At 38.6% G+C, this 26,656-nt stretch overlaps 5 protein-coding genes and 1 non-coding gene across 12 annotated transcripts; 4 read left to right on the top strand and 2 right to left on the bottom strand.

Annotated features, from left to right (window-relative positions):
* Positions 1-3,014: 3,014 nt before the first annotated feature.
* On the top strand, positions 3,015-3,873 carry LOC111781256 (protein S40-5). Its single transcript, XR_015414446.1, has one exon. It is a non-coding gene; the product is annotated as a protein S40-5 (transcript).
* A 3,035-nt stretch (positions 3,874-6,908) lies between these two features.
* On the top strand, positions 6,909-10,295 carry LOC111781254 (calcium-dependent protein kinase 2). Its single transcript, XM_023661746.2, has 7 exons — positions 6,909-7,982; positions 8,136-8,432; positions 8,600-8,715; positions 9,236-9,403; positions 9,483-9,610; positions 9,734-9,833; positions 9,914-10,295. The coding sequence occupies exons 1-7, from the start codon at positions 7,211-7,213 to the stop codon at positions 9,986-9,988; spliced, it is 1,656 nt and encodes a 551-aa protein (XP_023517514.2). The 5' UTR covers positions 6,909-7,210; the 3' UTR covers positions 9,989-10,295.
* An 85-nt stretch (positions 10,296-10,380) lies between these two features.
* On the bottom strand, positions 10,381-15,989 carry LOC111781253 (Met-10+ like family protein / kelch repeat-containing protein). The gene is made up of 9 exons (XM_087120124.1): positions 15,131-15,989; positions 14,330-14,717; positions 12,987-14,174; positions 12,587-12,716; positions 12,111-12,346; positions 11,603-11,738; positions 11,284-11,360; positions 10,936-11,042; positions 10,381-10,837 (listed from the first exon to the last, which is right to left on the bottom strand). The coding sequence occupies exons 1-9, from the start codon at positions 15,909-15,911 to the stop codon at positions 10,725-10,727; spliced, it is 3,156 nt and encodes a 1,051-aa protein (XP_086976250.1). The 5' UTR covers positions 15,912-15,989; the 3' UTR covers positions 10,381-10,724.
* A 411-nt stretch (positions 15,990-16,400) lies between these two features.
* On the top strand, positions 16,401-20,061 carry LOC111786057 (putative beta-1,3-galactosyltransferase 2). Of its 4 annotated transcripts, none has more exons than XM_023666412.2 (12): positions 16,401-16,518; positions 16,873-17,023; positions 17,333-17,429; positions 17,525-17,577; positions 17,661-17,875; positions 17,988-18,051; positions 18,250-18,322; positions 18,421-18,541; positions 18,676-18,763; positions 18,858-18,983; positions 19,363-19,472; positions 19,564-20,061. In XM_023666412.2, exons 2-12 carry the CDS (start codon positions 16,908-16,910, stop codon positions 19,710-19,712), a joined length of 1,212 nt encoding a protein of 403 aa, XP_023522180.2. In that variant the 5' UTR covers positions 16,401-16,518; positions 16,873-16,907; the 3' UTR covers positions 19,713-20,061. The 4 variants fall into 4 exon arrangements, with proteins under 4 accessions (XP_023522180.2, XP_086976251.1, XP_023522179.2 ...); XM_023666411.2 differs by lacking the exon at positions 16,401-16,518 and adding an exon at positions 16,531-16,771; XM_087120125.1 differs by lacking the exon at positions 16,401-16,518 and having other exon boundaries at positions 16,529-17,023; positions 19,425-19,472; positions 19,564-19,703.
* Positions 20,062-20,588: 527 nt separating this feature from the next.
* Positions 20,589-22,601, top strand: LOC111782210 (autophagy-related protein 8C-like). Of its 4 annotated transcripts, none has more exons than XM_023663032.2 (6): positions 20,589-20,742; positions 20,965-21,039; positions 21,415-21,470; positions 21,561-21,613; positions 22,086-22,204; positions 22,284-22,601. In XM_023663032.2, the coding sequence occupies exons 2-6, from the start codon at positions 21,003-21,005 to the stop codon at positions 22,388-22,390; spliced, it is 372 nt and encodes a 123-aa protein (XP_023518800.2). In that variant the 5' UTR covers positions 20,589-20,742; positions 20,965-21,002; the 3' UTR covers positions 22,391-22,601. The 4 variants fall into 4 exon arrangements, with proteins under 4 accessions (XP_023518800.2, XP_023518803.2, XP_023518802.2 ...); XM_023663035.2 differs by having other exon boundaries at positions 20,640-20,707; XM_023663034.2 differs by having other exon boundaries at positions 20,729-20,869.
* LOC111780966 (uncharacterized) lies at positions 22,602-26,607 on the bottom strand. Its single transcript, XM_023661345.2, has 3 exons — positions 25,172-26,607; positions 23,473-24,644; positions 22,602-23,113 (listed from the first exon to the last, which is right to left on the bottom strand). The coding sequence occupies exons 1-2, from the start codon at positions 26,576-26,578 to the stop codon at positions 24,276-24,278; spliced, it is 1,776 nt and encodes a 591-aa protein (XP_023517113.2). The 5' UTR covers positions 26,579-26,607; the 3' UTR covers positions 22,602-23,113; positions 23,473-24,275.
* Positions 26,608-26,656: the final 49 nt, after the last annotated feature.

Below are 26,656 nucleotides of genomic sequence, written 5' to 3'. Positions count from 1 at the left end.
ACAATATTAGTCATCCAAAGTGGGAGTAGCACTTGGCCTACTAAATTAAAATTTGATCAAACCATCACTAAATTAATTAGAGTTTAGGAAACATAGTCATTAAAAATGTTGAATGAAAATGACCTCTCAAAAACACATTTAAAGCAAGCCCCTTTATTTCCTCAAAAGCGTATTTTATATATTTATCAAAGATGGTGGGTTGAAAATTACCTCATATAGGACCAAAGTACCAAATTGCGCATATATTCAAATATTTTTGTACTTAAAAAAAAAGTTCAAATTTGCTAACGAATTAATTGATTCTTAGGTACGTAATATATGTATAGGAGAAAACATTAAAGATGAACCAACTTATATTATTCAATGAAATAAACCTTAATGTTCTTAAAATTAAATAAACCACTGAAATGCAAAGGGGATAGTAGATAATATATTTAGGAGGAACTACAAATCATGTAGCATAGACATTAAAAAAAAAAGTTAATGCATTATTAAATTAAGTTATTGGAGACAAATATTAAGTGCTATCCTAAGGACGATTTTCCCACTATAACTTGGGAATTTAAATAATTTTAGCACGATTGTGGTTTAACCTATTTCATTGTATAATTAAATACAAAAAATAAAATATACTCAAAATTAAGCAACACAAAAATTAAAAAGTCAATTACATGTTTTTTGAAATGTTGTTCAACATCATTTTTGTTTTATTTATAATATTTTTAAAGATTTTGAAACCAAAAATTCCAAAAAAGTCAATGAGCCGTGATTACCGCATTCTCAAAAAAGTGAGAAAGTTGTGGTTACCATACGAATGGAAGAAAATTTTCACAAATTTATAAAATAAAATAAATACTAACAACATTTAATACCTATAAATTCTTGTAACGTTAAATTGTAGATGTGTTAGCTTATCATAATTTCATCGCATTTTATTAGTAATAACAATAAACTACCGACCAAGTCTGAAATTTAAATCTAATTTTTTGAAGGGAAATTAATGATGTAAATTATAACTATGATCCACGGAAAGAATAGGTGTAAATATGGAGAGTCGAAGTCGAGAGTGGTTGATAGGGACGAGGAGATATGTCCAATTGCGTGTCAAAACGATTGGATACCCTTTCAATTTCCCAAAGGGAAAGATTCTCAATTACTTTCTTTTATTTTTTTATCATGCTCAATAATGAGGGGAATATTCTCTCATTTTATAAAAACATTAACATTTCTAAGTAACCTTAATATAAAACAATTAGGACGACAAAATATAATTCAACTTATTCGGGTCTTAATTTTTTAGTAACGTATAATTTAATTAAAATTATATATCATATTGTTAAAATAATATGTTAACTATTAAATTTGGTGGAGTTAGTATATATATTTAAATAATAATAATGTCATTATTTCTTTGGACATCTTTGAAGGCCTGTACATTGGAAAGAAAGAATTGGTGTAAAGTTGAGTGATATGCATAAGGAAAAAGTTGTGTTGGTTTTGAGTTAGAGAGCTTTTACAGGACAGGCAATATCTGCAAACTGGCTCTCTAATTCCTTTAATGGAAGAAAGCCAAAGAACCCACAAAAAACCCACAAAAGCCAAGTATATAACAATAATGATACTTTAAATAATCCCGTATGATTCAACTTGTAATCAAGTGGATTAGAATAGGGGATTAAACAAATTAAAACCCCATTACTTTAGAACCCTAAAATCAGATTCAATTTCCGATGCGCATTTACATTTTAATTAAATGGGTATGGATATGGATTGTAAAAGTACCAAACCCAAAAATGGAGCAGCACAGTCTTTCTTCTTCTTCTTCTTTTGCAACTATGATTTTTGGCTGCTGGTACGAACTCCCCGACAAGCAGCACATATCAGATTCTTGTAATCTTTTCCCATTTTTCTTAACATTTGACAAATTGACTTCATTTCCTGCTTCATTTCCTGCCGCTGCTTTGTTGATCGAGTGGGTTTCACATGCTTGCTTTTTAAGCCCTATTTTTGGCATAATGGTTCCTAACTAAAACCTATATATAACTTGTTCTTGGGGCAATGAAGATTGTAACTATGATTGAACTAAGATTCATCCCACATCGTAATTGAACAAAAAGGAGAGAATAGGAAATACATATATATTAAAGGGGATGGATGGCCCCAATTAGTACATGATTAAAGCTGATATATAGCATATCTCCCTGAGATAGGGAGTGTTGTCCGCAGGATTAAAATACGGCAGCACCGCATAGGATTCTTCCCCACAATTTTATTTTTATTTTATATATTTTTGTGTGGGTCCATTAATCTGCCATTACTCAAACGCTTGCTTCTGGGACCCAACCCCCTGTGTGTCCAATCAAAACACGCAGCTTGGATCAGACGGTGGAGAGTAATCTGCCATTACTCAAACGCTTGCCATTACTCAAACACGCAGCTTGGCTCCAAATCAGTCGAACTAGGCGTGTGTTTATTTCCTGCACGACCGCCGTAAATGTGATTTTTTTTATTTTTATAATTATTATTATAAACTGAGGTAATTGGAGTTTGACTACATATCAGACGGTGGAGAGTGAATCTGAAATGTAGGCCATAAATTTAGCAAATTAATTAGTAATAATTAAAAGAAATTAATCATGACCAAATTCCTAAATATGGAAGAATTGAGTTGCCACTTTTCGACATAAAAGCAAGGAGAATGACAGCACGCGCCTTGAACAGAGCGTGACACATAGGACCAGTCTATTTAATTTCAGAGTTAATTAATAATTATAACTTGGGATTGGGAAATATTTCGATTATTGTTTTGTATTTATGTATGCATTAATAATAGCTTTTGTGGCTGTCTTGTCGTCATCTATCCTTATTTCTTACCATGCAATTGATTGAAGCTTCGATTTGACAGAAATGCGGACGAAATGAACCCAAATTCAAATGAAATGCAAGGAATGGAAGTTTGTAATATTATATATACAGCGCACCCACCCTCCCAACTACGCCCCCTATGGTGTTATAATTATTTTTATTTTCGGCCCATTTGTATTTTCAGTGTGAGAGGGGGAGGTATTAGTGTAGTATATTCACTGTTTAATGTATAGTTTCCCTTCCGGGGAAATTCATTTCAATAATGGCTAAAGGCCGGAAGTTGACGACAAGTCGGAGCGAGCGATTTCTCGGTACCTATAGCTATAGTCATACCCACGATTCCACCGGGACTGACTCGTCCGATCTGGGTGAAGAGGATGTGTGGCCGATGGATGATACCGTCGAGCCGGACCGGGAAGAGGATTTCGGCGAAGGGAATTCGTCGGCTCTTGCCGGTGGCAGCGGTGACGGGACTAATAGTAATCGTCATGGAGGGATTTCGGTGAGGACAGGGAAAGGGGTTCCTCGGGATACACGTGAGCGACACGTAGGCGGGCTGTCGTTGGCATTTGAAGATCCAGGGAGGATGACATCGGGGAGAATCGTGCACCAGTTTCGGGGTAACGACAGCGAGGCGTCTCCACGAGGTCGGCAGATGGCTACGTCAGCGCCCGTGAACGTGCCGGATTGGAGCAAGATTCTCCGTGTAGACTCGGTGGACTCGTTACACGAGTTGGACGAGACGTTGGATGACCGGGACTCGGAGATCGTTCCGCCGCATGAGTACTTGGCCAGAAGCCGAAAGATGAACGCCACTTCTGTTTTCGTCGGTGTCGGCCGGACCCTGAAGGGCCGGGACATGAGACGTGTCCGGGATGCGGTATGGAGGCAGACCGGGTTCGATGGCTAAAAATTTCAGAATTTAAAACTAAAAATCACTGTAAGGACTAGGAGATGAAGATCAACCAAGAATTAATCAAATATTGTGAAAGTGGGCCGGTTTTTTCCCTTGGGTTGTAGCTGACCCGGATTAATCGGGTAAACGCGGTGGCAGCCCAGATTCCCGAGCATAGCTAAAGAACATATTCTCTGATTTTGAAGTACCGCCCGTCCGGTGACCGGAATGGAATATGAAAACCAACCCATTTCTTTCAACTCTGTTGATAACCAGTCTCCCAATTTTTTTCCCTCGGGACATTTATTTTTACAGTTTGATTCTTATTCTTATTATTAAGTTTAAGAAACAAGATGGAAAGAAAAGCAATGAAACAGTAGAGAGAGAGTGGGAAGATCCATTAAAGTGGAGAGAAAGAAGGAGCGTTTTGAACAGGGGAAGAAAATGAAATGAAAAGCAGAGGAAAACAACACTCATATAATTTTATTTTTTTAATAAAATCTCTGACAAAATTCAGATTTTAGATCATGAAACTACATTGTGGGCGAGGCCATATGCGGGTGGAAGACAAGGACAAAGACATTGAATTAAGTACTAAGCAAAGGGGGCGGGGGGCGGGGGGCGTGCAGTGTGTTGGTGCCTCAATGGACTGCCAATGCCATTCCTTTTCCTAAGAAGCTGACAGCGCCCATGTGGCAGCCTCGCATTTTGCAGCCACTGATTTTGAGCTAACAAATGTGACGCTAATGAAAATTGGGCCTTGGCTAGTTGCAGTCCACTTAAAAACGCGCCTATGCCTGGATCCATGGACCCAGAAACGCGGATATTTGTGATGAATTGGACCCCAGCCCAATTTTATATATATAAAAGAGAAAAAAAAAAAAAAAATCTCATATTATACGTGTCATTCCCCAATCATTCAAATCATAATCAAAGGGTTCCATTCCATTCAGAAAATGACAAAACTAAAAAACAGTAATTAAAGTAAATTGGATTTTAGAAATAAAAAATAAAAGAGGATAATTTAAGTAATAAATACGTATTATTTAATTTAATGTTTTGTAATTTTAAAGAAAGATAATTAGCGGCGGCAACCACGGCAGTGGGATCTACGGATCCTAAGTCATGCCATCCACACGGCTTTCCACACCTCACACGTACTGATTTTGGATTATATTAACCTAATCTAAAAGATACCTTTGTTCCATTTCAGAAATTTATTAGAAATACAGATTCTTTGTCACAGTGATTTACGGTCACATGTCCATTTCGAACCATTTTTACTTATTATCATGTTAGTTAATCCTTCGTTATTTTATTATTATATTTTATTGGTGTACGATCGTTCTTAGTACTTAATCAGACCTAAGTCTGTCATCTCTCACTCCTTCTCCATTGAGCGCTTTCATTCTTGGATCAGGGATTTAGCAGTAACCGAAGGAAATGCCACCACGCCTTCGGCATTGGCACTTAGTGGATGGAGACTTACATGAAAGATTGTGTCTCTGATGATATATGTTAACCACAACGAAAACCATCACATCAGTGAAATGCAACTACAACCTAAGTAAGGAGTCAGGTAGTAGCCAGGTTCAGGAAAGAACAGATTCGAGACCGGTGTCCTGCTCAGGAGAAGGAGCAACCATATGCTTCGACCCGCATTGAACGCCGGGCCGCTTGTTGAAGATAAAAGTACATCGATCCCATATGAAGTTTTACCATGAGCAGATTGAATCCATTGGGCAAAAATGGGTTCGATTAAGATTTGTTTCTCTGGAGTACCAAAAGCGGTTCCTCGAACAATGTGATATCTCACACCGGGTAAATCCTTTAACCCTTCCCCCTCTTACTAAGACTACAGAATGTTCTTTAGTAGAGCAGGGGACTGAAAATCCTCGTATTACCGGTTCAAATCTGGTCTCCGAATCTATTCTAACTATCAACAAATTCCTAGAATTTTAGGCGGAATGGGCATTGTAATTCTTTCTACTTCTCGGGGTATAATAACAGACCGAGAAGCTCGACTACAGGGAATCGGCGGAGAAATTTTGTGTTATATATGGTAATCTTTATGATATTCAAATAACTTCCCTATATTGTAAAAAAAAAAAAAAGAGGTGGATTTAAATGTATCTCTGTCACTGGATCCTCATTATTTAAACAAACCCCAAACATACCATTGGGAAGTGATTCAGTAATTAAATCTGCATAAATCCTTTTTTGTTCTTTCATTCCAGATGAAACCCGGGGCTGACGCCTGCCCAGTGCCGGAAGGTCAAGGAAGTTGGTGACCTGATGACAGGGGAGCCGGCGACCGAAGCCGAAAATTGCACCTCCAAGAAGCGTAGATTTATTTCAATTATTGTTTTCTTTCTATCCCGAATACTGTGTCTTTCTACTAAGACAGAGAGCGGTAAAGAAAAAAAAAAAAAAAAAAAATCAAATCGCACCATCTCTGTAATAGGTGAATGCCTCTTTTTCCCCGGAAGTTGTGGGAATTATTTGTAATAAGATATTGGCTACAATTGAAAAGGTCTTATCGATAAAATTTCCATTTATCCCAGATCTAGGCATCGGTAACAACCCCATTTTTTAATTTCTTTTAATTACTTATATTCATATTTGTTAAAACTAAAACGACTCAAAATATATTAGGACAAAGGAATTAGTTGTCAATTTTCTTATAATAAATTTTGGAGTATTTTAATTTTGATAGAGGTAAATGTTATTTCAAATAATAAAAATATAAAAATAAGATCGAGAAGGGTATTGAAAAGAAATTGAATCAGTCTTATTTATTTATTTATTTATTATTAATTAATATTATTATTTTGACGCAGTGATTAAAGAAATTGGTGGTGTACCATTAAGAATTTTCTAAATTTGAGAAAAATATAAAAGAATTAATTAATTCGGGTTGTTTGTATTTATCGGTCAAATCAGACAATGAACGATAAAAGAAAAATAGTGAAAAAAAAAGGCCTAATTCTTGAAATGAAATATTTAAATGATATGAAGATTGAAAATTTAGTGTTAAAATAAACTCAATTAAGAAGAAATTAAATGATATGCAGGTTGGAACTGTGAAGAACAAGTACCGCGTTGTTGAGTTGACTACACTATTGTTTTTTGAAGTCAATGGACAAACATGGAGACGAATGGTTGGCGTTATTACCGAACATTTTCTTGCCCAATCTGTGGGTTTCCATTGCAAAGACTTGAATTTCATCCTTCATTTGCCTCACAAAAACCCAATTTCTAGGTTACTTTTGGGTGTCATCTTCTCTCTAAACCTCTGAATTCCATTTTTCTCTTTCATCTCCATTTTCCGGATACAGGCTGGGCCGTCAGATTTGTTCTTCAACATTCCCAGAAATTCAATTCTTAAGTGGGGCTTCCATTTTTTTACTATACACATCCCTCTCCACGTTGACACTCTCCGATTACATAATGGGTTGCTGTGGCAGCACGCAGAAGCCTCTAACATCTGGAGTTAATGCCTCTGATTCCGCTACTGGGATTGCAACCAGAGGTCCTTATCAATCTTACCAACCTCACTTCACTGTCCCGACTGAGAAGGTATCAGCCCCTCAAACCCAAATCCCAGCTAACCGAAATCAGCCTCAACCACCACCACCACCACCACCACCAACGGCGGCGCATCCGCCGTCAGCTTCAGCTTTCCCCAAACCCAGGACCGTGCAAAATCACCCAGAAACAATTCTGGGTAGACCCTATGATGATATTAGAAAACACTATACTCTTGGGAAAGAATTGGGTAGAGGGCAGTTTGGTATTACCTATTTATGTACAGAGATTTCCACTGGCCAAACATACGCCTGCAAATCTATCCTTAAACGGAAACTTATTAGTAAGAATGACAAGGAGGATATGAAGAGGGAGATTCTGATTCTGCAGCATCTTTCTGGGCAGCCAAACATCGTTGAGTTCAAAGGTGCTTATGAGGATGGATATTCTGTTCATCTGGTGATGGAACTTTGTGCTGGTGGGGAGCTTTTTGATAGGATTATTGCGCAGGGTCAGTACTCTGAAAAAGCTGCTGCTGAGATTTGTCGTGCCATTGTAAGTGTTGTTCAAATATGCCATTTTATGGGGGTTATGCACCGTGATCTGAAGCCTGAGAATTTCCTGTTGTCTAGCAAGAAAGAGGGAGCAATATTGAAGGCCACTGATTTTGGACTCTCTGTTTTCATTGAACAAGGTTCGTCCTTTTGTTTTGTTTTTTGCTCATGGATTGATTGAGTTTCTGAACTGAGACACAAACGTTCTTTCTTATTTGGATTGAAATTATTGTGATGCCAACAGGGCTCAACTGGGCTCCTTGTGATATGATAGTTTTTATATGTAATCTCAGGTAAAGTGTACCGTGACATAGTTGGCAGTGCTTACTATGTTGCTCCTGAAGTGTTGAGGCGAAATTATGGGAAGGAAACTGATGTTTGGAGTGCCGGAGTTATTTTGTACATCCTTCTCAGTGGTGTACCTCCATTTTGGGCAGAAAATGAGAAGGGAATATTTGATACCATACTGCAAGGAGATATTGATTTTGGTAGTGCACCTTGGCCAACAATATCCGAAAGTGCTAAAGATCTTGTGAGAAAAATGCTCACACAGGATCCGAGGAAGAGGATAACTCCTGCACAAGTTCTAGGTATCAGCCAACCCTCCTACTACATACATATATATATATATATATATATATATATATATATATATATATATCTTGGTTTTCTTCTACGCTGCTCCCAGAAATTATGTTTTTGTTATATATTAAGTTTGTATTTGTTATATAGCCTAAAGATTAAGTTCTTCATCTAGAACATCCATGGATTAGAGAAGGGGGAGACGCTTCAGACAAGCCAATAGATAGCGCTGTTCTGTCTAGAATGAAGCAATTCAGGGCAATGAATAAGCTTAAGAAGCTTGCTTTGAAGGTAATTATTAAACTGCAACCACGACTCCGGTTTGTTTTGTGCATATGGGAAACATAATATATTTGATGTATGTGCTGCCTGTCTCTATGGGGCTCTAAGGACACCATTCCCTAGCACATTTGAGATCCCACATTGGTTGGAGAGGGGAACGAAACATTCCTTATAAGAGTGTGAAAACCTCTCCCTAACATACTCGTTTTAAAATCTTGAGGGAAAATCGGAAGAGAAAACACAAAGAGAACAATATCTTCTAGCGGTAGGCTTGGACTAATACATAACCGAAAATTAAGCCGTCTAAGGAGCTGCTTAACTTTCTGAATTAACTTTCAATTCAGATGTCTGTCCAACTTGTAAAGTTTTTGTGACCACCTGTTTTATTTTATGTGCATGTTTGTTCAGGTTTTTTCCCCTAATCTCCTTTTGCATTAGAAAGATGCTTTGTTCTTGTTTACCTCAACATATCTTTCCTATTTTCTTTCTTCTCAATACTAATACACGAGTCCCTCTATATGCATCTTAGGTCATTGCGGAGAACTTATCTGAAGAAGAAATTAAAGGCCTTAAAGCTATGTTTGCAAACATAGATACTGACAATAGTGGCAATATCACCTATGATGAGTTGAAGACAGGTTTAGCTCGGCTTGGTTCACGGCTTTCAGAGGCTGAAGTGAAGCAACTGATGGAAGCTGTAACTAAATACTTACCTCCAATGCTACTAATTAGCTGCTTCTTAAGAATTCTCTCATAGCAAATTTCTAACTTTTCAGGCTGATGTTGATGGAAATGGATCGATTGACTATATTGAGTTCATCTCTGCAACCATGCATAGGCACAGACTGGAAAGAGATGAACACTTATACAAAGCATTTCAGTTTTTTGACATGGATAGTAGTGGGTAAGTACGAAACTTTCCAGATCCTCTAGATGCATATATAATGTTGAAGAACTTCAATAATTTGCGACCCTTAATATATATATGCCTTCATATTGCCGAGCTTTGCTCCTGTTCTGATAACAGATACATAACAAAAGATGAACTGGAGAATGCTATGAAGGATTATGGCATGGGTGATGAAGCCAGCATCAAGGAAATTATCTCTGAGGTGGACACAGATAATGTAAGTTTTTCAAGTTCCCTCTTTCTCTAAAAGCAAATGCCAAAAAATGATTTTCAACTCACTCTTCTTTGCATCTATAGGATGGTAGAATCAATTACCAGGAATTCTGCGCAATGATGAGAAGTGGAACAACACAACCAGGAAAACTCTTTTAACTTCATAGAAGCCAATTCAGACTTCAAAGCAGTGGGTATTATAATGCGAAAGAGTCGCTCGACAGCTCGTGTCCTGCCCCGGTGGATCGGACTGATTGGCAAGGACTTCTTAAATTCGGATGTTGTCAAAAACTCGTCATTCTTTCCTTTTCTATTTGCTGCCTTATCTTGAGTGTAGTACTTCAATGAGAAGTAGAGGTAATTTTTGTGTATATGTAGCCTGTTCTCTTTTTATCTTTCAGCTGTTACCTAATAAGGATCTTTCAAGAGCAAGCTAATGATTTTTGTTCTTGATGTTTTCCAGTTCTGTTTGCTTGTTAAACTTTTGTTTGGAAATGAGCATTTGAAGAACTCAATATTGTTGAAATACGATTTAAAGAACAAGCTCTGCCTTATCCGATCAACTATTTGATGCATTCTGAAGAGTATGTTCAATAGAAAACATAAAACAATAATCCTATTTCTATTGAAGTGTATGTTCAATAGAAGGCATCGGTTTATGAATAATTCTACAATCTATCCTATTTTTAATAAGACCTTGTTATTAAAATGGTACCGATTCCAAAACTCCAACATTGAGCGGAAGAGAACAGTTGTCAGCTCGCATGAACTCGTTGTTCGATCTTAACCCTTCCAAAATCATATCAAGGCGATCACGACCTATGCAGCATCGGGGTTTTGACCATACCATTACGACCACCATAACTCATCTAGATTCATGCAGGAAGTAGATTCCTCAGCTGTTCTGTTGAATCCTTTTGCATCGAACATCCACAACAAGATGGCGAATGTGTGGGGCATACCATTTTACTCTTTCGATGTGTTCTACCGAGACATCCCAACAATGACCTGAAATAGAAAACCATCCAAGTTCAGTATCAGATCAGATGTTATTTACATTTGTACATATCTCAACTTGGGAAAAAGGGAAGAAAGTAATAAGAAACCTTCAGATTTAGCAATTTCAGTTATTGAGTGCAGGAGGTGTTGAGTCCACAGTTCTTCTTCTGAGTCCTTCACATTACCATGCACATGTAGGGTGCCGCCTTCAATTCTGCACATTCGGTTTCAGCATTGAATGCGATTATTGAAGAAGAAGTAGGTAAGAAAAAGTATAAACACTCGTGGCTTTTCGACTTTTGAGCCATTTCAAGATAAGATAATCAACTAATAAATTGAAATATTTAGGTCGTTGAGGCCACAAATTTTCATTCAACGTTTTGGGCTCACAAATGAAAATGAGGTGTTTAGGGAGTCCCTAAGATGGAATATGAATCCAAGTCACAAAATGTCACCTCAATGCTCTTACAGCCGTCACCCAGCTACCCTCACTAGTTGGAAGGAGACCAAGACAAACCCGATCCGCTACTCCCTGAAAATATTAAAAACAAAACAAAACAAAACAAAACGGGTCAGAAGTAAATTTCCTTCCTGAACAGTACATCAGATCTTACAAATCCGTTACTAGCTCTCACCCCACAAGGATGGATGCATGGGATAAAGTCCATTATACTGTTTAAACAAATGACATCTAAGTCTAATTAATATAATATGTCTTAACAGTAACGAAATCTTGAACTTGGGTAGTAGTATCTAGAGATCTGGAATGATCACCTTGGGTGCTGTCTCCCGGTTATCTCCTTCAAGAACAATACAACGATTGGTCACGCAATTAGCTTGTATATTACGTTTAAGTGCCTCAATAGCGTGAGGATTCCACTCACAAGCATAGACCAGCTTTGCTTTAGCCCTGATCAATCAATGGCGTATTTCAGTTCAATTCCTTACTTGGATTAGATAAATAGGCACTAGAATGCATAAGAATGTAGAAAAAGTGTTTGTCACAGTTTGTTTCATGAGCAAGCATGGAAAAAGTTCTTGATGGGTTTTATGTGTCAATATTCTATGGAGTGCGTAGCAATGTAAAAAATATTGGCACACTTTTTTGCTAAACATAAGTTCTCAAGAGATAGTTACTTCCCTAACTTCAACAAATATGAGTTAGGCAATTGACACTAGCACAATTTAGAAGAATCAGAACAAGCAATTGAAAATATCGTCATCGATTTGAGGAGAAGAATACCAGACAGAAAGAAAGTGGTCAAAGAATAAAGTAATGTACCCGACAAGAAATGGCAATACAAAATATCCAATTCCGGCAAATAAATCCACAACGGTCTCATCTTTACAGTCCAGATGGGCCATCCGTAGCTTCTCAGAAAGATTTCCCCAGGAAAACATGCACTTAGTGGCATCGAAAGAATAAGTTATTCCATTTTCTCGATGGTCAACCCAACCATTATCTCCCACTAGAATCTCTAAGTTACTATCCCTTGTACCAGTCGAAGCAACTCTTCCCTAAAAAGATATAAATTCAATCAGGAAACATAAGTTAGTTTCAAATTTCAAGGAGTTCAGATTTTGTTTTAAATGTCATTTACTGATTGAAAACAGATAAAAGAATTAAAAGCAGATCATTATTGTTTTCAACTCCCGAAGATGCAACTACAGACTGTTAAAGATGCTTTATTTCCCACAACGAGAGCGATAAAACTACAGATATTAAGTTCCACACAAGGTTTTCTAAACGAAACTTACTTGGCGAGCAAGACGACAAGTACCAAGTGATTTGGCAACCAAAGGCCACAGCTTCTCCCCAATAGTGTCCCATGTAGGATCCTTAAAAGATGTGACTGGAAGAACCACAATATCCCCAAGTCGCTCCCACCTGAGAAAGGCAATAGATTTATCTTTTAGCAACTGGCAATGCAATAAAATCATATCCACTCATGGAAGTGCCAGCATGATTCTCAGGTACCTATTAAAGTCTTTCTAACAAAACTGACATGTTCTTACCCTTTTCTACAATTATGATGTCATATGAAACCTGTGATACGTACACCAATTTAAAATATTGAAACAAAAATGCAGATGCCAGGATAGAAGAAAAAGAAACCCCCCAACCCCCCCCCCCCCCCCCACACACACACACACACACCTTGTTGGCAGCTCCTCCAAGAGTCCTTCAGATAAGCCATTATGCTTTAGCAAAGAGGATACTGCTTCGCTCATCTTTTTATATGGAGATTTGGCTGCAGTTTTTATGTCAACAACTTCATCCACCAGTTTAGTTGCACCACATTTCCTTAAAATATTCAAAGCTTTTAGGTAAGAGCATTTATTTGTCAGGCCTCCTTCCCAACTTTCAAGTTCAGAGACATGAAAGTCATTTTCCGGTTCAAGTTGATCTCCCCACCAGGACTTCTTTTCATCAAATATATCACAAAATTTTCCATTCACTGGAAAGAAAATATGTGTTCCACTACCACGTGAAGAAACCTTTCTAGCCAGATCCAGCCACCCATACCTCTTTAAAATGTCTTTCCCTAGTTTTGCATAATTTCTTTCAATTTTTAAAACCCAATACAAAGCACCTTCTTTTTCATGGGAATTGGATTTTTCACTATCAATATTAAAACCAGACGCTTCATTGAAAGTTAGAGCATTGCCATTGAGCAGACATTCAGGATCTCTGCTCTCCTTCTCCAACTCTTCAATGGGACGAGTTACAAGGTTTTCTGTGTTTCGAGGATGCCCTAAAATAACCTCTGAGGATATCAATGGACGCAACCTAATTTTCACTGGCTCACTAAAGTTCGTCCCAAATGCATAACAGGATGCTCCACCACCAACTAGGACAAGATCATCACCAACCACATTGGCTGTGAAACGTACAAATAATTCCTTGCCAGTACAATTTAGGGACACGTGTCTCCAGAAACGATGCTGCAAATCAAGTAATGCAAACTCTTGATAGCTTTGGCTCACAGGGCAACCTCCAATAATTCCAATATAATTTTCATACACAAACATCGCATGGGAAAACCTTGCATTTGGAGTTCTCCCCGCTATATTTTCTTTCTTCCAAAAACAATTTTCTGTATTAAAAGAATATAAGTCTCCAAAAGCTTTCTCCCCATCATACCCCCCAAACATATATAAATGCGACCCATAAGAAACCATTGAGTGTGAATGACGACCACATGGCTGATCACCACCAGCCTGAATTTCTTTCCACTGATGAGTATCTGTGTTGAGGACAATCAAGGAAGATGAGATTCTGTCATTCTCAAGTCCACCAAATACATAAATCTTTGAGCCTACTGCTGCTGCAGCATGACGGTGCCTGCATTAGAACTATAAACATTAAGAATAGGAAAGAGGTACATTTGTGAACCAGATATGCAGTGACTTATTGCATTGGAAATGAAAAGAAGCACAAAGAAATGAAACTGCAATGACAAAAAGGTACAAAGACAATGCAGGTAGCAAAGACTTCACCTAGGAGAGAAAGAGCTACCAGTGCATTTTAATAACGTCCATTTTGCCTGAGTGATATCAAAGACCCATACATCATTCAGAATGTACGTAGGATCTGTCCTGCCACCAATGACATAAAGGCAATCTCCAACCAAAGATGATGTGTGACCCAAACGAGGAGATGGACTATCCTCTACATTGATCGTCTGCAATGTGCATGACAACATATCAAGTTGTAACAAATCATTTCTTCTTGCATGTCTGCCCATGCCTCCAAATCCACCAAATGCAATAACTTTATTGTGAACAGTAGTGGCTGAGTGCCCCCAAATAAAAAGCTTTGCCATAGGTTCTCCTGAAATGCCCATCTGTTCAACAGATAAACTATAATTGCATGCTTCTGATGATCCTGCCAATGATTCAAAGACTCAGACTTGCTTTCAGATTAAAAGGAAAGCAGTCCTGCAATTACAAAATTTCAGTAATAGTCAATACTACTTGAACTAGAATCAATACACCTTAATCACAGCGAGTATACGTCTAATCAGTCCAATTTTTATTGAAGTTGATTTTTTGTTTGTCCATACAGTACAAGATAAAGAGATTCCTTTTCCGTTCTTTCGAACACATAATTATCATACCACATGAAATAATTCTCAAGACTTTTCCTTGACATTTGAATCTAATAATTGAAGAAATATATGAATCACTAACAGTTAGAATTCCAAATTTCTCTCAGGTTAAACATCAAGGGGTCGCATTATTCAAACACCTAGATAGACACTTAAAACTATAGATATTATCTGCTAGTGATAAATTTACCAGAATTGGCATTCCTATTCCCGCCTTCTAAAGCTCCACAATCTTCCTCATCAGCACAACTATGTTCCTTGCTATCGAGCAAATCATTTGCCTCCTCCATTGCCTCCCTCAATGATATTCCTTGACACGTCTGCGAAACATTAGTAACCGCAGCAACACGACTTTGCAATGCCTTCAGAAACCCATCAGTTCTCTTCTTATTGGCCACCATCTTCTCATTTGCTACATCAACAAGGTACCGGACGTACTCGGGTGAGACCATAATCTTTTCGGTAGTTCCCAAAGGCACCTCCATTCGAATTGAACAGCGAATTGCAATTATCACACGCTTGCTAGCACTGGTAATGCCCGATTCTCTGAACCCACTAGATATAGCAGTGGAAACCAAATCCTGAGCCGATCCAAGGTCCTTGCATTCAATTGCTATGATGAGAGGTTCGAACCTGAACACGAGCTCAGATAACTCCCCATTAGTTGATGGAGAACGGAAGAGGAGGTCGATTACTGAGTTGGGATCGGCAAACTCGTGACTAACAAACAGCCAAGAACCACCTAGAGCTTTCTTCCTCGGCTTCGGGGCGGCGGCAGAGGTGCTACAGACTGGTTGAGAGAGAATTGAAATACGACCAGAGCAGGAACTTGTGGTGAAGTAAGATGGATGGTTGTTGAGAGTGTTGATAAGAGGTATAATTGGGGTATCCAAGCTTCCCTTAGGTGATTTGTCGGTCTCAGTTGAGCCCAGTGACGCCATGGTCGCAGCTTTCCTCTTCTCAAATTCCATTCTTTTTGGTGCTTTCAAAAACCTCTCCAAAATCCCAGCAGGAAACAGAGAAGTTTCAACAACAGGCGAAAACGGCGGGCAATGAAGATTGAAGAAGCGGAACTGGTTCACCCTTGAATTGGGCCAATGGCCCGTATATCCACTCAAACCTGGACCAACCAGAGCCCATTGGATTTGGCCAATAGCCCGTAACTGTCAAAACTGGCCTATGGACTATCTGGTTCATCCTTTAATTGGGCTATGGACTTGGGCTATGGGCTATCTGGTTCACTCTTGAATTGGGCTATGGACTATCTGGTTCACCCTTGATTGGGCTATGGACTATCTGGTTCACCCTTGAATTGGGCTATGGACTTGGGCTGTTACCCTTATTTTATAATTAAAATACTAAATTTACGTTTTCGGTTTTTTTCATTTTTGTGCAAAAACATTTAGAGGCGTTTCCTAAAAAGTGTTCTTCTTTTAGACAATGGGTTTTCTGAAATGTAAGGGACACTTTTATGCAGAAGAACAAATTTCTGCTCCCTGTGGCTTATTGAAAATTCGGGATGAAATTATGGATGACGACCAAAACTTATTTATTCCTCAAAGGAATGTTCAATTCAAGGTTAAACACAATTGCCTTATCCCTTTAATATACTCAAAAGTTCCCACTTCATCATTATTGACAAGTGCTGTACTCCTAACCGAAAATGAAAGCAAAATCACTGCTGCTGTTGGTGCTCGATACGGGATCGGAGTTTTTAACTCAACACCATTGTTAATGGTGTGCGGAGAAACGACCCAATTTCCACTTTTGAGATAAAACCCGAATTCGATTGTAAACAAATGGGGTTTCAATCCATTTGACCCACAAAGCCGTACCTTCCCAATTGCTGCTCCACTATTCATTCTGGGTTTCTTTCCTTGGTTCGTCTTCATTTAATTCCTTTAACTTTACTTTACTCTTTTGAATCTCAAGTGTGTAGAGTGTACTAAGTTGGGGAAAGGAGGGAAATGCCGATGAAGAACAGAGGCGGCGGTGAGTTTGCTTCAAGAAATGCCTTCTCTAGGAGTTGGGTTCTTCTCCTATGTCTTGGGAGCTTTTGCGCTGGAATGTTCTTCACTAACAGGTTTCTTTCTCTTAATCTTTCTTGGGTTTGGATTCCATTTATACCTCTAGCCTTAAACCATGAATTCCCCAGTTTTGTTTACTAAATAATGCACATTGGCGATATAGATTTTCAACTGATTTCAATTTCTATATTGCTTGGAAACTTTCATCTGCAGTTCTATTTTCTATTGGCGGCTGATAATCTTTGATTTTAGTACTGATGAAACTATTATCGTATTCGTTACTCTCTGCTACGATCAATCTTTTTTGAATTTGAGTATTATTAACTTCAATGCTTGGATTTCATTCCTTTTCATACATTACCCAGAATGTGGATGGTTCCAGAAGGTAAAGGAACTTCAAAAACTTTTAGGGTTGCTGATGCTCAAAGGAAGATAAAATCTGAGGAGTGTAGTCCAGAACGTGTGAGTATATCTTTCAGACATCTGCTTTTCATCAATTTACTAAACTTTTACACTAATTTGGAATTACTGTGTCACTGTAATGCTTTTTGGTGAAGAATGCATACAATGCAGGCATAAGTGAGAATTCAAGGACACAGCTCAGTATCCAGTAAGCCGCATGTTTCTTCAAACACTGCTATCAGTGCTTATGTTTTCTCAAATGTTCTATAGAAGTTATCTGTATGGTTACAGGGAACTGAATCACACGATTGCAGATTTGGAAAGGAAATTGGCAGCTGCATTAGAAGATAACGAATCTGCTTCAAAGGGATCTCTCACATTGGACAATTCAAAGACTAATGATTCAACTTCAAAGAGAAAAAAATACTTCATGGTTATAGGAATTAATACAGCTTTTAACAGTCGGAAGCGAAGAGACTCGATTCGTAGCACTTGGATGCCACAAGGTGAAAACCAATAGTCCCATGTATAAATTTATGTTTGTTTTCAACTAGTTTGAGGGAACATGAACATTTATTTTTAGTGTCAAACTGTTCTAATGGGGAAAATATTTTCAAGGTGAAAAAAGAAAGAAGCTGGAGGAAGAGATGGGCATAATCATACGTTTTGTTATAGGACATAGGTAAGAAAATAATGTAGTCTGCATAATTAATGAAGCTGAATTCACAGAACACTTTGAAGATCCATGAATTAGCTAGCATTCATCTATGGTCCTTTGCCATATGTTCACCTAGCATCTCATGAACATCTTTTAGTTATGTAGAGTATACATAACTTAAGTAATCAATGAAAGTTTCTCATCCTGTCTCGATGTTACTAGTTCAACATCTGGTGGCATTCTTGATAAAACTGTTGCTGCAGAGGAGCTTACTAATAACGATTTCTTGAGACTGGTAGTGTTGTTATTTCCCTGTTGTGTTCAACTAAATGCAAGAATTACGTGCAACAATACAACTTATGCATTCGCATTTTTTTCCAATAATGAAAGCAGAATCATGTTGAAGGCTATCTAGAACTGTCGGCCAAGACAAAAACTTATTTTGCCACTGTTGTTGCTTTGTGGGATGCTGAGTTTTATATTAAAGTCGATGACGATGTCCATGTCAACTTAGGTAAAAGTCTATGAGATGAGCGTTTGAACCAGTTATTATCATTTTTCATTGAGGTCTTTGTGGAACAGAATGTTTTGTTATTTCAGAGCTTTGATTACGCGTTCAAATTGTTCTTGCTTTATGACTTATTACAGCTACTCTCAGATCAACTTTAGCTGCACATCGAACAAAGCCTCGGGTTTATATTGGTTGCATGAAGTCTGGACCTGTCCTTTCACAGAAGTGAATGTTACTTCTATGTTTTGTAGCTAACGCTAATAGTCGGAATCTGTAATCTTTGATTTCTTAAACATCTTTTCTTTTTCCTTTGCCACAGGGGAGTAAAGTACCATGAACCAGAGCATTGGATATTTGGTGGAGAAAGAAACAAGTACTTTCGTCATGCCACCGGGCAGCTTTATGCAATTTCAAGGGAATTAGCAAAGTATATACTAAAGAATCAGTAAGTTTCCATCCTCACAATCCTAGATTGCTTCACTAACCATCTTTTCTTATCAACACATTGTTTCAAATCGATTCTGATGTGGTAGGCAAAGCTAATTCGGAATTGTCGTTCATTCCCACGAGCCTCTATTCTCATTATGAGATTATTAAAAAAAAAAATTCATAGTGCTTTTTGTATAAAACTAGTGTTAGAAATCACGAACCTCCACAATGATATGATATTGTCAATTTTAGGCATAAGCTCTTATGGCTTTACTTTTAGTTGTCCCAAAAGGCCTCCTACGCATGGAGATAGTGTTCCTTACTTAAACCTATGATTTTCCTCTTAATTAGCTAATATGGCATTACTCCTTTCAATAATCCTCAACGACGTGCAGAGAGGTGCTGCACAAATATGCTAACGAAGACGTCTCTTTGGGATCTTGGTTGATTGGTTTAGATGTGGAGCATGTGGATGACAAGAAACTATGCTGCGGTACCCCACCCGGTAAATTATGAAACCCCATTAGTCCTGGTTCTCAAAAGCTCAAAATAACTGCCAAGAAATAGTAAATATCTAACGGTATCTGGTGTGCAAGATTGCGAGGTGAAGGCTCAGAGTGGACATCCATGCGCGGCTTCATTTGACTGGAAATGCAGTGGGATCTGTGAGTCTGTGGAAAGGATAACGGAAGTTCACAGCCGTTGTGGGGAAGATGAGAATGCAGTGTGGAGCAAAAGCTTTTGAGAGAATCATTGCATTTCAAAGTGAGAGAACGACAGATAAGAGAGAAAGGAAGCACACGCAAATGTTGAAATGATATGAAATGATACACATTTGAGATTTCCTACATGTCGTCCAGGACACAATTGTTGATGCCACCCAGAAACACAAAAAAGACGGAAGCTTAAAGACTGTGCTGAAACTTCTTTAAACATTGCACCTTACTCTGCACCCTTTCTCTTTTTTCATTATATGGTAAAGATATGATTATACAGAAAAGAAACAAGGAAAATCATCCAACTGTGATGTCCTTGTCACTGCTCTCTCTTTCTCTCTTACGTTTTCTTTTTCAACTATTTTTGTTCTTCAGTGTATTGAACTTTTAAAGAACAGGATACTTATCTATGCTAAGGACTATGAGTGTATATATATATATATATATATATATATATATATATATATATATATATATATATATTGGCTAATTAAAAAGAAGATCATGAGTTTACAAGAAAAAAACGCTATTTTCATTGACATGATATCAAAAGCAAAATTTGAGAAGTTTTACGTCAACCAATGTTGAAAAAATGGTCGATAACGATGAAAAATATCTATAAAATATCTTTGATTTATTTGTTTCTTTTTTTGTTCCCAGATTTTTGTGTTAGTTGCCACTGGTTTAATTTGATTATGGGTTGCATGTATTTTGATTTATTTTAGATTATTCTCTTACATTAAACAAATATTATTTGTTTTGCTTTTTTTAAAAAAAATATTTTAGATTTTATTTTATCTCGGAAGAAAAGTCTCCTTAAATTGTATAAAAAAAATGAAAAAAGAAAAATAATTCGTTCTTCTTCAAATTTTTTAATTTTTTAATTTTTTGAAAGCGTGTGTAAATTATTCGTTAACGTAAATATTCTGAAAAATAGTTACAGAATCGGGCCTGTTTTAAATGGACGGCTCACACTGAGTGATAACTTGAGAGACGGGGAATCTGCTCCGACGAGAAAGAATAGGTAGGCTGATAGATACGTATTTGAACAGCAAAGAGGTTCGTTCATCTACCAAACTCACGAGCCATGATCAATTACCATCTGTGTTTAAATTCTCCTTTCACTTGCCTTTTGCAAATTCATCACTGAAATAGTGAAATTCTAAACGCCTTTTTTTGATCTTCAGTTGGGTATATCATTGCAATAAACTCTGCTTTATTCGCTTTTTCATTTTGATTCTGCTTTTTCTTTGTGGGGCTGTAACGTTTGCCTATCTTCAGATTTTGCCGAGAGCAATCGTCGCGTGAGATTCTAATCCATGGCTAAAAGCTCGTTCAAACTCGGAATTCCTTTCGGTAATCATTTAATTTTAGTCGCTCAAGCTTTATACACATCCGTTTTCTTCTTTTAGTATATTTTTTTTTTTTTGGCGTAATTCGTGTATTTCTATTGAGATTTTACTTTGGGTTCCATAATTGAACCACTAGGCCTAGTATTTGGGGACATGGAATTGAAATTCAGGTTAATTGCTTTTAATTTGTTCCTTTGTTGGCGAACTTATATGAATTCAAGCCAATAATTGCTAGTTGAAGATCTTCGTGTTGTTGTTTCCATTATTTTCTCTCCTTTTGGGTGATTCTATTCAGTTAAATCAAACAGCATATAGTCTGAATTATGTGATACTTCATGCTCAACTGTTATTGCTTACTCTGCTGGGTCTTCTCTTCTAGAAAAGAGACAGGCTGAAGCTGCTCGCATAAGAGAAAAGTACCCCGATAGAGTACCTGTAAGAATAATGCTGCTAATTAAGTTCTTTTCTTCTCGTTTTCTCCAAAATTTACTTCGGTTTTGGTACTGATTCTAATGAGTATAACAGGTGATTGTCGAGAAAGCTGGGAGGAGTAAAATTGCTGACATTGATAAGAACAAGTACCCTCTCTGTCTCTTCTTGTTATGAATCCATGAATTAGTATGAATAGATTAGATGTTTTCACATTCTTAACTGATAAATTCAAGTAGATACTAGCATATATGTTTGTAGCAGCTGCAGTAATATGTCAAATGAAAATAATGGAGTCCTTGCACGTAGTCTGAATGTGGAGTTCATTAGAAACACCAGTACCTAAATCTATAATAAACATTATTGTTCATCAGATGGTAACCTCGTTGAATTGAGTGATACCCGGAAAAAGTGCACTAGAGTGAGTTCCATTAAAGCCATAGGCCCATATTAAATCTCATGTTATAGCAGTAAATCCAGTCCCTTGATTGATACTTTATAATTCTGGATGAATCTCAAACATGGATAAGCAATTAGATGATCCATTTTAGAGGTGCCCAATATTGTATCCTTGAACAATCTTTTCATTCAGTGTGGGGGTTGTTATCTTTCCCATTGCAGATACCTCGTCCCTGCCGATATAACTGTTGGACAGTTCGTTTACGTTGTTCGTAAACGGATTAAACTTAGTTCTGAGAAAGCTATATTTGTATTTGTCAAGGACACTCTACCTTCTACTGGTGAGAGAACATCCTTTATCTCTTAGACTCTGATCTCATGTTGAATGTAAGCATTGTAATGAACTCCTCCGTGCAACAGGTGCATTAATGTCCGCAATTTATGAGGAAAATAAGGATGAAGATGGTTTTCTTTACTTGTCATACAGTGGAGAAAACGTTTTTGGTGGGTTCCTTGAAGGACAGTGACATATTGACCTGTAAATTCCACCTATCAATCTATACACTAGCCTTCTGTTTCGTTCTATTCTAGTGTCTTAAAAGGGTGCTGCTCAAAGAGTGCCCCAAATGTTTTAGCTTATTTTCTTCTTTTAGTTGAGCTGTGAAACAATGAAATAGCTTTTGCTATCTTTCTGATCAAGTCTAATATGACATTATGACACAGGAATCACTTTAGACATGAGCCTGAAACTACTACTTGATTCTATGATATATGGAAATGATAACAGGATGGAACCTGAATTCCACAGCATGCTGAATATCTTAGCCGAATCTAGTCCAGAACTCTGAGAACCATGCTTGCCAAAATTTAAAAAACAAATACCAGAATGATGAAAAGTTTCAACCTTTTGCTAACAAAAGTAGGTTTTTCTTTCTTTCTATCTCTCTCTCTCTCTCTCTCTGATCTGTTATATTGGTGCCAAGGATATTGAGACAAATCTGCCGAAATTTAATTGGAGTTTTTCTTGCGTGGGTTCATGATCCACTTGATGCCATTAGATATCCCACTTCCAATCTTTTTGGCACCAGCCACGGTCGCGGCCTTGGCCTTCGCAAATCCAGGCTTAGACCTAGCCTTCTTGTCGGAGCTGTGTTCTCCTTTGGCTTTACTGCCATCGTCTTCTTCTATGGCTCCAATCCCTCCGGCTCCCCATTGGTCGGCCCAGCTTGGTGCTTCTGCAGCCATGGTGTCTAACTCCCAACCAATATTAGACTCACCCACTATCCATTATTGGTGTTAATAGTAACAGCAATCAAATATATATGGCTAAAAACAACCCTTGTTCGGATATCCATTATATTTACCCAGATTAGTAAAGCTACACAAAATTTAGCCTTTTCTTCAACATTCAGCTAGGTTCTTGCTGTCATATTGCTGAACCCATTTTAGAGAGAGAGAGGGAGAGATCTGATCTAAAGATTATTCTCTTAAATTTGAACAGATATTGAACTAAAAGAAGCACAAACAAAACTAAGCTATATCAGAAACAGAAAAGATCTGAATCAGTAATTATTAGGAGCAGGAAGCGATGATATAGTTAAGAGCATACCTGGGGATGGAAAACGATGAAGAAATTCGGAAACTTGGGGGGAGGAATTTGAGGAAGATTAGAAAATAATTGCCAGAAACGCCTTTAGAAAGCAGAAGCAGCACATAAGGGCATAGGTGGATGGGCTGTCTTTCACTCCCCACTGCAATAATACTTTTTTAAAGGACTTGCCAACTACACCTGGTTTCCATCTAACCAAGCAAACTATGTCTTTTGCTCATCTTTTTCTTTTTAATAAATTGCATCTTTAATCCTCCTCGTAATCACAAAGCATCTCATTTTCACAAGCCCCCTAAACTTTGACTACATGTCTAACCACTGATATAACCTCGGTTCAAATTCAAATTTCCATTCAAATCCAACTGTTTCCTTTCTCTCAACCATCAATTATTCAATAATCACGTCTGTTTAGATCATAAAGTACATAAATGATTGGTTTTTGAACTGTTCATTCACAAGATCATCAATTTTAGAGGGGGCCAGCCGTGGGGCATCGGAATAAGAGATGGTCCAGAAGGGGGAAAAATAAAAGATTCAAATTGCAAGTATGGGGGGGAGGAACATTGAACTGAATGGGCAAAGATCAAAATTCCGACAAAAAATAATAAACAAAACTGTCAGCAACAATTTCTTTCAAGTTGACTAAAATTGTTGACTGGAATCAAAATATATATATATAGACCGCCAACATTCTGAAAGGACAAGTGAGTTATAATTAGACGGTTATCTACATCGTATCTGTAAATGCAAACCACGAGCAAAAACATGAAACTAATTAAATTAATTCCCTCCAGCACCACAAATTATTTCGATTTCCTTGTTGATTTTGACCTTTTCATTTTGTTTGATTCGTCTTCCGACTTCGCCCACGTATAACCACTTGGAATGGCAAATGGGTCTATTTCGTCTTGAGCCGCCGACCACGAACAACGTTGGTTTTGCTTGCCCGTCGACCCGCCAGCCGAGTGGCTGCTGCTTCGCCTCAGCCACGTCGACGACGATGAAGTGGAAGATGAGGAAGAACAGCGCGATTCAGATGGGTCGTCTCTCCCGCCGTTGGCTAATTGTCTTGGGCTCGATAACGGCGTGTAGAATTGCTCCGCCGGTGGAAGCTCCACAAATTTGGTGAAAGTTATCACCACTCTTACGGTCGGTACCACCGGAATAGCCACCTACAAATCCAAAGACACTCGTTCAGCCGAATAATAATAATAATAATAATAATAACAACAAAACTTTTCTTTTTCCCAGCAAATAATAATAATTATAATATCTGAGTCAAAATGTATTTGGGTGTTATTGTTTTTCTTTTTATAGTTTGGAGAGGAAAAAAGAAGCGTATTTAGAGTGGGACCCGTTCCTTATAGGAAAACCAGGATTCAGAGAAAACGCAAAATGGGGCCCAGATGCTTTCTTTGTGTGGGGTAAATCCTCCACCACCGTAGGATCAAAACAACCCACACGATCCACCATGGTGGTCCCACGAGGACGTGCATCAATCAGAGGGCGTCTAAGGCTCTCTCTACGTGAGACCGTTGCTTAGACGTCGATAAAAATAAATAAATAAAAATTAAAGAGATTGGGCATAGGCTACAAGAAAGCGAAATTCTAAGGCCCGAGAAACGGGGCCCACTTTTAATTGACCCCAGAAAGACGTCTTGCAGTTGCCGTGTTTTACTTTTCTTTTTTCAATTCTTACCTTGACCGGGAAAGTTCCCGCCGGGAACTTGGTAGTCAGCAGCTCTCTCATCCTTCTCACCGCCTTCACTTTGTTAGCCAAAATGTCGAGTAAAGGAAGAAGCTCTTCCGTCTTTAACGGAAATTGCTCCGTCAACCAAACCGATGGCCGTAAGCTCCTCACGTACTCTTTTTCCCTCGTCTGCGGCGCCTCAATTGGAGCCGCCGTAAAATTCGGCCTCACGGCCTTCCGAGGCGGCGCTGCTGTCGCCGACGGTATATCCACGCTTTTCCTCGGCATCATCACCCATTCCCTCTCTTCCCGAACAAAGCTACTGTGTCTTCGCCGGTCGGTACTATGCCGGTCCGGAAGCCCGAAACTAGGGTTTTCGGCTACTAGGAATCCGTCGTCGTCTTCGTCGAGTTCCAGCGGGAGGACCTGCTCGCTACCTGCCACATCACCTTCGCTGCCGGCCACTTTTCTCGATCGGAAGCTGAACACTACGTTATGTACTTCGTAAACTTTGGCTTTCCATTCTCCGACGCTTTCGGTTTTTTCCTGTCTTCTCCAGTTTGTTCTTCCGACGAGTTCTGCTTTAGTAACGTCCATTCCCGGCCGGTAAACACTTGTCTGAGAGCAGAATCCGGCAATGTCGGACTCGCTCATCGGAGCCCCCGCGTTCTCGAACGCGTCGAAAATTTTGCGATCGTCGCGGTTGATCACAAGCAGGGAGCCAGAGGGAATGTCGTGGCTCTGATCCCCATCGCCGAGAAAGAGAAAACTCTGAGCCGCGCGTTGGATCTTCAAACCATCAAATCCAGCCAACGACGTATCAGCTCTGAGATTACCATCCCGCTTCCAAATTCTGTAGGTATCCGACGGAGCAATTTTCCCAACAAACGGAATTACAGAGCTCTCAAAATGGAACGAAATTTCCATATAGAAATCACGCATTCGACGAAGAACAGCAATGACGCGTGGCAGTCGTCGGCGCCACTTGGACCAAGCGGCAAGGTGATGGACCTGGAGGAGAATGAGCGCAATGTCCGAACTCCGGCGGCACATAGCCTCCTGCAGAGGGTTCCATCCAGCGGAATTCTGGAGAGAAATATCAGCACCAGCAGAGGAAAGAGTGCGCGCAGCAAAAGCATCCTTAAGCCTAACAGCGAGATGAAGCGGAGTTTCCCGATAAGGCACATCACGACGGTCTAGAACAGCAGAGATCTTGTCGGCGATCCGCTCCTGAGCGAGGGAATCGACCTCAGTATGAATTAAAGCAGGATCGGCAAGACGAGGAAGAGTAGAAACGATACGGGAAAGAGCAGAATGATCAGCAAGAACGACGGCGTAGTGGACAGGACTATGAGCATAATCCTTGGGTTTAATGGGGGAAAGCGACGTCGACGTGGGGGTCGACGACCTCGCCATTATAGCAGTGAAAACTGAAGCAAGGAATAAGAGAAATGGGGAGAGAGCGACAAGTACTGTGAAAGAGGAAGAAGAAGA

This window comes from Cucurbita pepo, chromosome 19 (assembly GCF_057944985.1).
Source record: "Cucurbita pepo subsp. pepo isolate OVF chromosome 19, ASM5794498v1, whole genome shotgun sequence".
NCBI lineage: Eukaryota > Viridiplantae > Streptophyta > Magnoliopsida > Cucurbitales > Cucurbitaceae > Cucurbita > Cucurbita pepo.
This window is presented reverse-complemented; position numbering and strand designations above follow the sequence as displayed.

What these genes read in the sequence shown, in the direction of transcription:
- LOC111781254 (XM_023661746.2), top strand. Translation starts at nt 7,211, where the DNA reads ATGGGTTGCTGTGGCAGCACGCAGAAGCCTCTAACATCTGGAGTTAAT. An exon ending in CTCTGTTTTCATTGAACAAG is followed by an intron (nt 7,983 to 8,135) that starts GTTCGTCCTTTT and finishes ATGTAATCTCAG; the next exon opens with GTAAAGTGTACCGTGACATA. An exon ending in TTAAGAAGCTTGCTTTGAAG is followed by an intron (nt 8,716 to 9,235) that starts GTAATTATTAAA and finishes TATGCATCTTAG; the next exon opens with GTCATTGCGGAGAACTTATC.
- LOC111781253 (XM_087120124.1), bottom strand. Translation starts at nt 15,911, where the DNA reads ATGGAATTTGAGAAGAGGAAAGCTGCGACCATGGCGTCACTGGGCTCA. An exon ending in GTATTGCCATTTCTTGTCGG is followed by an intron (nt 11,739 to 12,110) that starts GTACATTACTTT and finishes TTGATTGATCAG; the next exon opens with GGCTAAAGCAAAGCTGGTCT. An exon ending in ACGGCTGTAAGAGCATTGAG is followed by an intron (nt 11,043 to 11,283) that starts GTGACATTTTGT and finishes CCGAATGTGCAG; the next exon opens with AATTGAAGGCGGCACCCTAC.
- LOC111786057 (XM_023666412.2), top strand. Translation starts at nt 16,908, where the DNA reads ATGCCGATGAAGAACAGAGGCGGCGGTGAGTTTGCTTCAAGAAATGCC. An exon ending in AGGAGTGTAGTCCAGAACGT is followed by an intron (nt 17,430 to 17,524) that starts GTGAGTATATCT and finishes TTTTTGGTGAAG; the next exon opens with AATGCATACAATGCAGGCAT. An exon ending in TAGCACTTGGATGCCACAAG is followed by an intron (nt 17,876 to 17,987) that starts GTGAAAACCAAT and finishes AATATTTTCAAG; the next exon opens with GTGAAAAAAGAAAGAAGCTG.
- LOC111782210 (XM_023663032.2), top strand. Translation starts at nt 21,003, where the DNA reads ATGGCTAAAAGCTCGTTCAAACTCGGAATTCCTTTCG. An exon ending in CAAACTCGGAATTCCTTTCG is followed by an intron (nt 21,040 to 21,414) that starts GTAATCATTTAA and finishes CTTCTCTTCTAG; the next exon opens with AAAAGAGACAGGCTGAAGCT. An exon ending in GCTGACATTGATAAGAACAA is followed by an intron (nt 21,614 to 22,085) that starts GTACCCTCTCTG and finishes TTCCCATTGCAG; the next exon opens with ATACCTCGTCCCTGCCGATA.
- LOC111780966 (XM_023661345.2), bottom strand. Translation starts at nt 26,578, where the DNA reads ATGGCGAGGTCGTCGACCCCCACGTCGACGTCGCTTTCCCCCATTAAA. An exon ending in CGGGAACTTTCCCGGTCAAG is followed by an intron (nt 24,645 to 25,171) that starts GTAAGAATTGAA and finishes TTGGATTTGTAG; the next exon opens with GTGGCTATTCCGGTGGTACC.